A 12050-nucleotide genomic window follows, 5' to 3' on the forward strand; every position below is an offset into this window, starting at 1 on the left:
TCACGCAGGAGACCAGCCCACCTTACAGAGCTGCCAGCCAATCTGATAGGCCGGCAGCTCTCTAATTCTAGCAGTGTTAAATGTTGCAGTGGACAGAACTGGGACTAGGAGCAGCTCCCAAAAATCTCAGGAATTCAGTAAAGGTAAGTGTGGAGGCCTCAGGGAGGGGTGAGAAGACCCAGCGGTTGGGCAGAATAGACAGGGGTATTTGTGAAGAGGGCCAGGTTGGGAGGGAACATCTGCAGGGGCCAGACCTTTTGGGGTAGTGCCCAATGTTAAAAGGAGGCTGCTGGAGAAGGCAATCTGAAACTTGAGGCTGCATGGCAAATATCCCTGAAGTGATCAACAGTTGGCCAGGCTAGGAAGGAACCAGCAAGAAGGCCATCCAAAAAGTTTTACAGCCACCTTGCATCTATAAACCAGCTGGCCAGGGAACATGTAATTTACCCATATTAATTTTTCTGGAGCAAGCACGAGATTTAGTTTCATGGTGAACCATGGAGGTTTCTGACCTGATGATTAAGCTAAATGTATCTTTATCAGACACATACCGATGGGCGCACACAGACTTTCCAAGATGAGTACTGGGTAACTATCTGGAGCAGGAAGGCTGGCTAGTTTGCTCCTTTGATGTGCACAGCTGCAGTGACCAATAATGGAACACTGAGCTGGAACAGAAATTGGAACCAATGACAGTCTTGAGTTCATCAGTAAACCCACGCAGACATTGGTGGCAAGATAGGAAAAGTTATATGTATACAAAAGAAAAATGAACCAAATTCAGATGAAACATTATCATTTCTACACATTGGGCTTGTAAATACCTTTCAAAAAGGATGAGTCTTACCTAGCATGCGAACACATAGGGCATTCTGATCAGCACCATCAAATGAGATAGCTCCACACCTCTGTAAAGAGAAAAATCTTTTAGTTTAGCTCAATAATGTAGATCTTTAAGGACAAGGTCCTCTTTGGATTTTTACAAAGCACAAGGTTAATTTTCTCAAGCACTGAATATAGAGAACTCTAATTACGAAAGATTTGTAAGGAAAAACCCTAAAGGCTCTGTAGGTAGAGATGTGATGGAATATGTACTTTATAGTTTTTGAAATTGCAAGGATGAACTGAGGCTGGAATTTTCCCGCTCAAGTCAATGACCATTTGGCTGCCTCCCTGAACTTTCTGTGCCACCCACGACAGGTCTGCCACAAAAGTCCAGCCTGGGAAAGGACACTAACCCTTGCAATTTCTAAGGAAGTGAAGATTGAAACTGAGATTGGAAACCAAAACTTCTGGGGAGACAAACTGGTAAAACTTAAACATGATGTTAATAACTTTTGGATGATTCAATATTAAGCCAGAATAACTTTTGGCTGATGCAATAGGATGCAGTCACACCCTGTAGACTAGGTACTTCAACTTTGATCTATGGCCAGAGAAAGAATGTTGTGGCAAGTAAGGCAGGTATGAAAATCCAGAAGGGCACAATGGAGGAGCTTCCCTTGCAAATGTTTAACAGATTCAAGCTTCTGGCAATTTTTTGAAATGAGAGCAGGGACTGCCGGGAAGATGAGCAAACTGGTAAAGGCATTGTGGTGCACTGAGGCATTCAATGAAGAGGAATAAAATGTAAATATATTGATAACCAGCATTTATAGATAACGAGGGGCTGGAGATCAATGGAGCCTCAGATTGCCTAACCATCAGTAGTAGGGAAAGATGAGCCTCTCAGTCACCTGGCAACAATTAAATGTCACATAACCACATGACATGCACCATACAGTCATATCTTTGATGTCAACAGTGAGTAAAAATGAACGTAATTGTATTGTAGTAGGAGACAGTATAGTTTGGGGGATAGATGTTCTCTGCAGCCCAGAGTGAGAGTCCCGAAGGCTGTGTGGCCTGCCTGGTGCCAGGATTAAGAATATCTCCTCAGGGCTGGAGTGGGAGGGAAAGATCCAGTTGTCACTGTCCATTTGGGGACATAGGTAGGAATAAGAAAGAGATTACACTGAGGGACTATGAGCAGCTAGGGATTAAATTAAAAAGCGGAACCATGAAACGTCTGGATTAGTAGTGAAGCTACCAACAAATTGCAGAGGGTAAACAGGATCAGGGATTGGATATCCAGATCAAAGGTTGATATGGAAGAAATGAGGTACAAGGGCCAGTACTAGGGGAAGAGGGAGCTGTTCCATTGGGATGGTCATTGTCTGAACCATATAGGGACCAATGTGCCATTTGCCATCGGCTGTAGTCAGAGGCAGTGATGAAGGGAGGGAGGGAGGGAGATGGATGCCTCTAAGGAACATAACTGGTGGGGGGGACTCCAAACTTCCATCCTCCGGGGTGAATGGTCCTGGCTGACAAGGGTTCATGCAGTTAGTCTTTCAATGCTGCCAAGGCAATGGTCTCTCTATAGAATTGAGGGTTGTGGAGATGAATGTCTGAGTGCAGCTTTCTCTACAAGGCTCTCATCACCCTGGACAAAGAGCAATGTGTCTCCATATGCAGTCATGTACGAATAGCAGGAGCACCAATCTCTGATTCTCCAGAATACAGAGGTCAAGTGAAGAGAATACTAATTGCCTGCTGGTTTGGAGATGGTGGGAAATCTGTAAAGGACATGCTCACTTCATGTATCACTTCAATTCTTTCATGCATACAGCGAGGCGTCTGATGTTAGATATAGGCAACACTGCCTTAGTAATGGCTCTCACCTAGATATGGAGGAGGGGGACCAGTTGCTGGTTGTAACAGGGACATGAGGATTCAGGCCTGAGCAGTAAATGCAGTGGTTCTTCTATAAGGTCAAGAGGCTGGTGAACATTGATCTCTAGAACTGGGAGCATTGACTCGATCATGGGTGGATTGCCGATGGTGCTCTGATCAAGAGATGGGTGCAGGGCAATGCTGCAGGTACCCTCTTATAGCCTGGCATTTGCTTGCACACAGATGCAAGCTTCTCCAGTATGAGCTGTGGCTGTAAGGACTCTGGAGGAATAGTGTGAAATTCCTGGCCGGCAATGAGTGAATGTCTGTTCAGGTGCACTTTAAATATGGAGCCACGACCTTTGGCCCCATGAGATAATGGTGGGCAAATGACACAAGATTTGCAGAGCTCCCCACTGATGCTGAAAAGCAGAAGATTATGCGTGTTCATCCCATTGCCCAGCCTGAATCACACTCATTCACTTTCCTGCCCATCACCAGACTCTGTATCCAGAATGGGAAACTTCACCCAATGTCATCTTTTATTTATGCAGTCTGTGAAATTTCATGGTCCTTTATCATAACTTTGGTGGTAAACTGGCTAAACCTCTAGCGAGTCAAATATTGGGAATCCATGTAGGTCCAGATTGTGCATGGCCTCATACTGATGCAACTTTATATGAGTAGGCCTCATAACTGACCACCTTCATGTTTGCCATCCAATTATAGCCTGCAGGCAGATGAGACAAACAGGAAGCCTAATTGGTCTGCAGCAATGTATAGAAAGAAGTCCTACCAGGAGAAGTGAGTGCTGCTTGAGAAGGAGGTGCAGAGGGTGTGGCCCAAAATGATGATGAAAAAGTGACCAAGTCCTGTGAGGGGTGCCAGTTCAGGATAACTGCTTGAAAGCAGGGGCGCCTCAGAGTTTGAGATATCAGCATCACTGGCAACGCCAGGCTAATTGTTCTTTACAAAGTTGTGCTTAGCCACCTTCTTGAACTGCTGAAGCCTGTGTGCTGTGGGCTCACCCACAGTGTTGTTAGGGAGGGAGTTTTAGGATGTTAACCACGTGACAGTGGATGCGCAGCGATCTATTTCCAAGTCAGGATGGTGTGTGGCTTGGAGGGGAACTTACAAGTGTGGTGCTCCCATGTATCAGCTGCCCATGTCCTTCTAAGTGGTAGAGATCACAGTTTTGGAAGGTGTTGTCAAAGCAGCCTTAGCCAGTTTAGACAAGGTTTCCCTCTACTTTCCCAAACCGCGAAGTCTGGAGAATTCAGCCCAATGCCAACAGCTGTCATAGTTACGGTGGGCGTGCAAGAGGGATCCATGGAATTTCAGGGCCATAACTTCCAGCCAAGATTTTCTGACCAGCACTTTTTATTATTATAACAATGACAGCAACATTTGTGTTTTAAATCACTTAAACATTGCACTGAAACATCAAACAGAAAATCCAGGCTATTGAATCAAAGAAATCTATTTGTTATCACAGTTGTAAGTTTAATGAGATAGTGCTACTAAATCACTGCAAACAGATGTTGCTGGTTACCAACGGCCATTATTTTATTAGACCCAAAGCAGGAAGAGAGCTCAACCCACCCAAGGATGCTTTTTCCACAGCTAATGAGAAAAGTTCATTGCCAGAATCTGAAAAATCCCATTTAACACACTTTCAACAGTTGCACAATTGCTTGTCGGTTGCCATTGATACTATGAAATCCAGCCCTCTCCCACAAGTGAGACCGATTTCATAACCAGGACAATAACATACTGATTCTACATAAAAGTTGCTCTGTACAATGTCAATGTGACAAAGTTGGAGTTCAACATTTTGGCTTTTTGCCAGCCTCATCATATTTACATTGTACAGAGCCACAGCATCAACTTTAATTCACTTCAGGGGTCATAGATTTCAGCTACAGGAGTAACCAGGTAGAGGCCAGGATTAGAACATAGAACAGGCCAGCACAGGAACAGGCCCTTTGTGCTGAATATGATGCCTAATTAAACTAATCCCTTCTGCTTGCCCTTGGTCCATATCCCTGTATTCCTTGCATTATCAAAAAGCCCCTTTTGTATCTGCCCCTATCATCATCCCTAGCATCATGTTCCAGACACCTGTGTAAAAGACTTGCCCCTCACATCCAGTTTGAACTTTCACCTTAAGTGTATGACCCCTAATGTTAGACATTTCAACTCTGGATTCAGACTGTCAGCCCTGTGTATGCCTCTCGTAATTTTATAGACTTCTATCAGTTCTCCCCTTAGCCTCCTATCGAAATAAAGAATGAACGTTAAAGGGATATGATGTCAGGAGGTTCTTCTGGCAACCTTCTGGTGATGGTGAACAACCGAGAAGCAGATTTTTGGACCACTTTTTCACCTGCAGATTATGTAAGGTGAAGTTGTGGAAATAGAAAAAAAGAAAATAAATTAGCTTCAGGGAAAAAGAAGATGCTGCAAATAATGAAATAAAATTTAGCGCAAGTTCAACCATTAATACATGAGAACGCCATCCAGCCCTTCGAGCCTGCCCCACCATTCAATAAGATCATGGCTGATCTGTCGCGGCTCAGTTCCACATTCCCGCCCTCTCCCCATAACCCTTAATCCCCTCGCTTATCAAAAACCCATCAACCCGCGTCTTAAAAATATTTAGCGAGGTAGCCTCCACCACCTCAACAGGCAGAGAATTCCAGAGATTCACCACCCTTTGAGTGAAGAAGTTCCTCCTCAACTCCGTTCTAAACCACCCCCCCTTTATCTTGAGGCTGTGCCCCCTAGTCCTACTGTCCTTTCTGAGCGGGAAGAGTCTCTCCACCTCTATCCTATCCATCCCATTCATCATCTTATACGTCTCAATGAGATCTCCCCTCATTCTTCTAAACTCTAACGAGTACAAGCCTAGTTTATTCAGCCTGTCCTCATAGCTCAACCCCCTCAACTCCGGTATCAGCCTAGTAAACCTCCTCTGCACTCCCTCCAAGGCCAAAATATCCTTGCATAAGTACGGCGCCCAAAACTGCACACAGTACTCCAGCTGCAGCCTCACCAATGCCCTATACAGCTGCAGCAAGACCTCCCTACTTTTATATTCAATCCCCCTCGCTATGAAGGCCAGCATCCCATTCGCCTTCCTGACCACCTGCTGCACCTGCAAGCTGGGTTTTTGCGACTCATGCACAAGGACCCCGAGGTCCCTCTGCACAGTCGCCTGCTGCAGTTTTTTGCCACGTAAGTAATAGTCCTTCCTACCATTATTCCTACCAAAGTGGACCACCTCGCACTTGCCAACATTAAATTCCATTTGCCAGTTCCTGGCCCATTCGCCCAGCCTATCTAGATCCTTCTGCAGACTCTCCACACCCTCCGCGCAATTTGCCGTTCCACCAATCTTGGTGTCATCGGCACCAATTGCACAAATAAAAAACTTGTTAACGATTAAAATGTACACATTTTCTTAACTGATGACCCAGCTGAAGACACTGTGACGACATTTTCCTCCTTTCACAGACCTTAGTAAAAATATGCAAATACGTGTAAGCTGAAGGTTGCATATAGTTTCAATGGTGGCAGAAGGAAGATAAGGTAATGTCTTAATTACATACGACAAAAAGATTATCTTTGCACTCAAATGTTTGAAATATCCAGTAATTTGAATTAAACAATTTGAGTAACAGAGGAGACAGGATATATACATGAAACTATACAAAATATTGATTCTCAAATAAAAATTAGGGCAAATCCAGGGGAGGCAGTGGCATGGTGGTAGTATCACTGGACTATTATTGCAGATGCCCAGGAAAATACCCTGGGGTCTGGGTTCAAATCCTGTCTTGATGGAATTTAAATTTAGTTAATAATTTTGGAATTAAAAAGCTGAGCTCTGTAATAGTGATTATGAAACCATTGTCAGTTATAAAAATTCATCTGGTTCACTTAATGTCTTTTAGGGGAGGAAGTCTACCATCCTGAGCTGATCTGGCCTACATGTGATTCCAGACCTTTCTGTGGAAAAAGCCATCTCACAGATATGTGGAACCAAAGTAGGCCTTTGCCTTGAGTGCATAAGATGTCAGAGGGGTACTTTTCTCTGCTTACAAGATCCCAAAGATCTTTATCCCTTGACCTAGCTTTCAGCTCTGTTATTGATTAATTCCACGTCAAGTTCACTGTTTTGTTCAAACACCCAGCATGTCCATGAGACATGGTGGCAGTGGTGGTGACACCAGTGTAAGAGTCAGTGCCATTGACAGACATGCATGGCCCCAACCAGTAATGATCCCTGATTAGACAGACATCCTGTAAGTGTGTCTATGCAGGAGGCTAACAGAAAAGGGTAGTGATGGTGGCATTGAACAAGCAGTCACTGCCCCTTCCTGCCCATTTGGAAGTACTGAAGGCTCATGGAGAGGCTGGCATTGGAAGACATGGTGTGATAACTTTTTGAAGTACCGAGAGCCTCAGGTCTCCTTACCAAAGAGTAGACACTCCAGCTCAGTTCCTTCTCAGCCAAGTGGTTGATAAGATTCCCACAGACTTTGACTCTGTATGAAAAGCCTTTGACGTGTTTTTCACTTCATCTTGGAATGCCACTGCTGGCCAAAGACATTTCCAGAACAGATCATCCATACCAAATGAATCTAATGAATTGCTCCTTACAGCTTCATGTGCCTTAGCCAGTCCTCACGAACAGAAATCCATGACAGATGGTTGCAATCTCACTTAAACAGGTCAATCCAAGAATGTGTATTTGGTCTATCAACCTCCGACACAACAAGGCATTGGCAGGGACCACTCATCATTTAAGCCCAAGCGCAGTAACTCCATCTAGGCAGGAGCCCACCAAACTGACTGAAAAAGTGGAAAACCATGCAGCAGCCATCTTGAAATGTTTCTGCTGTGGTGCAAAGAGACAATACAAGACTGCCCAGCAAGGGGTGCAGAGTGCCTCTCATGTTGGAGAACAGGGCATTTGAAGTGGTTCTTTTTATTTGTAATCTCCAACAAACAGCAAAAGCAACAGAAGAATTGCAGCTTATGGTGCACTCAGGACACAGACATGACAAGTGCCACTTCAGACTTCCTGGGAGAAGTACACACCTTATCAAGACTTCTAGGGGTGACTTTAGCAGTCAAAGGATTTCAAACCCACCAGAAGTTTGATTTGGGCACTGGGTATCCATAATGGCTGATCATTTAGCATGGCTCCACAGGCTTCCTGTCCAGACATCAAAATATTAAACTCCAAAATCCGGGTGGAACTAATCTACAAGTGAAAAGTCAGTTCAAGGCCATTCTATACCAGAAGGGCCAAAATAGCACAGATCTTCTATATTCTGTATAATCCAACTATCTCTTTGCACAGCAGGAATGCATGGATGCAACTGTGCGTCCTACATAAAGTAAAAGAGATTCTTCCACCGGACAACATGACTGAATATCACCAGGAATTTCTACTATTCTTCCAAAGAAAGATTGAGTTGAAAAACAAATATCACATTTCACTGCTCCCAGATGCCGTGCCAGTCTGTTTGTTCGTGCCCAGGAGGATAGCACATCCTCTACTACCCAATGTCAAAGAGGAACTTGACCAGATGTTGCATTGACCACTCATTTCACCAGTCACATAACCAACTTGGTGGTTCTCGGGCTGATAACAATTTCCAAACCAAGTGGTCAGCTCAGGCTGAGTGGACCTTAGTCAATTCAACACAGCAATCCGGGGGGAAATTCAGCCAATAGCGTCTGTGGATGACAGCCTGGTGATGCTTGCCAACAATGTCCAGTTGACCAAACATGAAACTTCTTCAGATATTTAAATTCTCAACTATCAACTGAAAAATGTACATAAAATTTCACATTTTAAACAAAATATTTTACTGTACAAAAGCTAAAGCAAGTACTTATTATATTTTGTATATACTTGTACTTAAAAACTTGAAAATTTTAATAGCACAGTCCTCGATCTACTTTTATTTCCACTCAAGAATTCCCCAATACTTTGCAGGATCTTATGAATTTCTTCATTTCTTCTGGGAACCAAATCAAGGTGTGCCACAGCTCTCAGGAATTCACTTTGATTCTATTCTAGTTTCCCACTATGCTCCAAGCTATCAGATTTTTTGAGGTCCTTCCATTAGCACTCAGCTAGCTAAACATTCCAACTCTACTTCAAAACTTCACGACTGTAGATATCCCAGCTCAAGCATGGGCCTCAATGTATTCTTGCATAGTGATTCCAAATCAGAAAATCCCTGGTTTCTGACAACCTGCTGCAGCTGGTTCCAGATGTTTTATAACTCCTGACCCAATCTTCAACTAATTCTGTGAGAAATCACTCAGGTAAAACTCAAAGTCAAAATACACCTCCCTGCAAACTATCCTAACAGCAACATGGCCTTGGAGGGAGTGCAGAGGAGGTTTACTAGGCTGATACCGGAGTTGAGGGGGTTGAGCTATGAGGACAGGCTGAATAAACTAGGCTTGTACTCGTTAGAGTTTAGAAGAATGAGGGGAGATCTCATTGAGACATATAAGCTGATGAATGGGATGGATAGGATAGAGGTGGAGAGACTCTTCCTGCTCAGAAAGGACAGTAGGACTAGGGGGCACAGCCTCAAGATAAAGGGGGGGCGGTTTAGAACGGAGTTGAGGAGGAACTTCTTCACTTAAAGTGTGGTGAATCTCTGGAATTCTCTGCCCGTTGAAGTGGTGGAGGCTGCCTCGCTAAATATTTTTAAGACGCGGGTTGATGGGTTTTTGATAAGCGAGGGGATTAAGGGTTATGGGGAGAGGGCGGGAATGTGGAACTGAGCCACGACAGATCAGCCATGATCTTATTGAATGGTGGGGCAGGCTTGAAGGGCTGGATGGCGTACTCCTGCTCCTATTTCTTATGTTCTTATGTTAACATGGCAGACCTGGGATCCCCAGATAGAGATTTAAATGAATTACCTCTAATTCTCATACCTTCACTTTATTATGGGAAATCATAGGAATAGTTTAAATTACTGAATGAAACAGCTGTACACATCCCATCTCTATCAAGAATTTCACAGAGGCAGTCCATTATTTGGTTTCCATTACTACGGACATTGACATGCTAAACTGCCATATGTTAACTTTTCATTTGGGATCACATTAGGTTTGTTTACCTACTTCTCATATCAGGTGTTTTAATTTATTTTGCATATAAAGCTTCCAATTTCCAAACTAAAAGCTATACCCCTCAAGGATATGAATCATAAAATTAAACATTCGTAAAAACCTTGAGGAAATACTCTTGCTCCTTCTACCCCATAATTAGTGCTGCAAAAGCACTGATCATATGGATTCAGGCATCCTTTCCCCCACTGAGCTGCCGCTTTTGTCAAGGTTAGGAAAACTGCCACCCATAGTTCTAAATAAAACTGAAATTAAGGAAAGCAGCTTCAATGGCCAACCGATCTCCCAAGAAGGGATTGGTTGCATCTGTCCCCTGCACCACCAAAAGCGAAACAGTGTGTTTGGGGTAGACCAGACTCCTTCCTGTTCCAGCTTCTTTACATTTCAACACCTGACACGAGTCCGATCCATCAGTTTTACAGAGCTGCGATTCTCTGGGTTAATCTAGATCTCTCATCCAGTGAAAACCATGACACAACCAACCCAATTTAGTTGGCATAATCCTTGCAGTAAGATTGCTGTTATTTGAGTTGGTGGTGAATGGGATTGTTAGACAGTGAACATTACCTACTTCTGCATTTAATATCCTGTTGCAAATTCTACATCAGTGATTTGCAAATCTGACTGTGAGCACTGCCAATCTTTGTTGGTGTCTAATTCCAATGATTAATACTGAGCTGTGTTTTCTCATCAAGTCTTTGGTTGCCTTTCTCTTTTTACAGAATGATCATCTTTATTAAAAATTATTGAAAATGCAGAAGGATTGCATGTTAATTTGTCTACAAAATGACAGAGATTATACTGAAAAACAACCAATTAGTTACTTTTAATTAAATTTTAAAGTTAAAATTTATTTATTAGTGTCATAAGTAGGCTTCCATTAACACTGCAATGAAGTTGCTGTGAAAATCCCCCAGTCGCCACATTCTGGCACCTGTTCCGGTACACTGAGGGAGAACTTAGCATGGCCAAATGCACCTAACCAGCATGATTTTCTGGAATGTTGTGCCACTATGCAATTTAGAAAATTATAAAGTTCTTTCTTTTTTAAAAAAACTCAGCTTGGTTGTCATACAAACAGGGAAAAAAAATGAGAAAATTGAAATAGTAAGAGATTTTCATTGTATTGTATAGTAGCAGAAAGCCATTATGGAAAGTGTATGGAAACTCAGTAATTCCAGCCGAGTAATTTAAGATGGTCTACAATTGAAGATCAAGGTCTTCAATTCAAGGTCTCCATTTCATTATTGCAGTATTTTCTGTTGTTTAGTCTGTTTTGGTGAACATAAAATGTGATACGTAGAAGTAAGGATGGAATTAAACTATTTTACACGAGTGAAAAGAGAAAATAATAATTCTTGTAGGTGGTAAATCGTTGTGGTTTAGCAGGTGCAATTTTCAGAACCAAGTACTAGTTTAGGGATAAAGTGCACTCCAGGGACTCCAGCATTTTCTGACTGGCCCTCCTTGACTATGTGGAGGTTACTTATCCCCCATCTGTCTGCAGAGCCTTAAGCTGTGGGGTGACACATTTATGGATGTGCTACCCATGAAACTCAGAATTTCAATGGTGCCCCACCGTAATGCAGCCTGCCACTCAATCTCTGAAACCCAGAAGTTAAGCTTGTGAAGGAAAGTGTTAAATTAAAAGCGGAGGTGTTTAGAGTAACTAAGAGTAGTGGGCGAGAAGAGGATTGGGAGAGGTTTAAATGTCAACAAAGATTGACAAAGAAGTTGATAAAGAAGGGTAGGAGAAACTATGAAGCTGGGCTAGCGCTTAATATAAAAAAGGATAGCAAGAGTTTTCATAAATATATAAAAAGGAAGAGGCTGGCTAGGGTGAACGTTGGACCCTTAGAGGATGAGAGGGGGGACTTAGTGGTAGGGGATGGGGAAATGGCTGAGGTCTTGAATAACTTTTTTGTTTCGGTCTTCACGGAGGAGGATGTGAATAATTTGCCGGGTGTTAGCGATGGAAAGGTGGTAGGACTGGAGGGTCTCAATGACATTATTGTTACTAGAGAGGTGGTGCTCGACAGACTGGAGGGACTGATTGTGGACAAGTCCCCAGGACCGGATGGAATGCATCCGAGGGTTCTGAAAGAAATGGCGGAGGTGATAGTGGATGCCTTGGTGGTTATTTTCCAAACGTCGCTGGATTCCGG

The 12050-nt window shown here is 43.2% G+C and overlaps 1 protein-coding gene across 1 annotated transcript in view; it reads right to left on the bottom strand.

Moving 5' to 3' along the window:
• Positions 1-12050, bottom strand: part of LOC145345104 (3',5'-cyclic-AMP phosphodiesterase 7B-like) — a 136052-nt gene that overhangs the window by 103484 nt on the left and 20518 nt on the right. The window contains exon 2 of the mRNA XM_080192717.1: positions 848-908. Coding sequence (XP_080048843.1) covers positions 848-908 — 61 coding nt within the window. The remainder of the gene's footprint in view (positions 1-847; positions 909-12050) is intronic.

Source organism: Carcharhinus amblyrhynchos, chromosome 7 (genome assembly GCF_965287045.1).
Source record: "Carcharhinus amblyrhynchos chromosome 7, sCarAmb.v2.hapA, whole genome shotgun sequence".
Classification (NCBI taxonomy): Eukaryota; Metazoa; Chordata; class Chondrichthyes; order Carcharhiniformes; family Carcharhinidae; genus Carcharhinus; species Carcharhinus amblyrhynchos.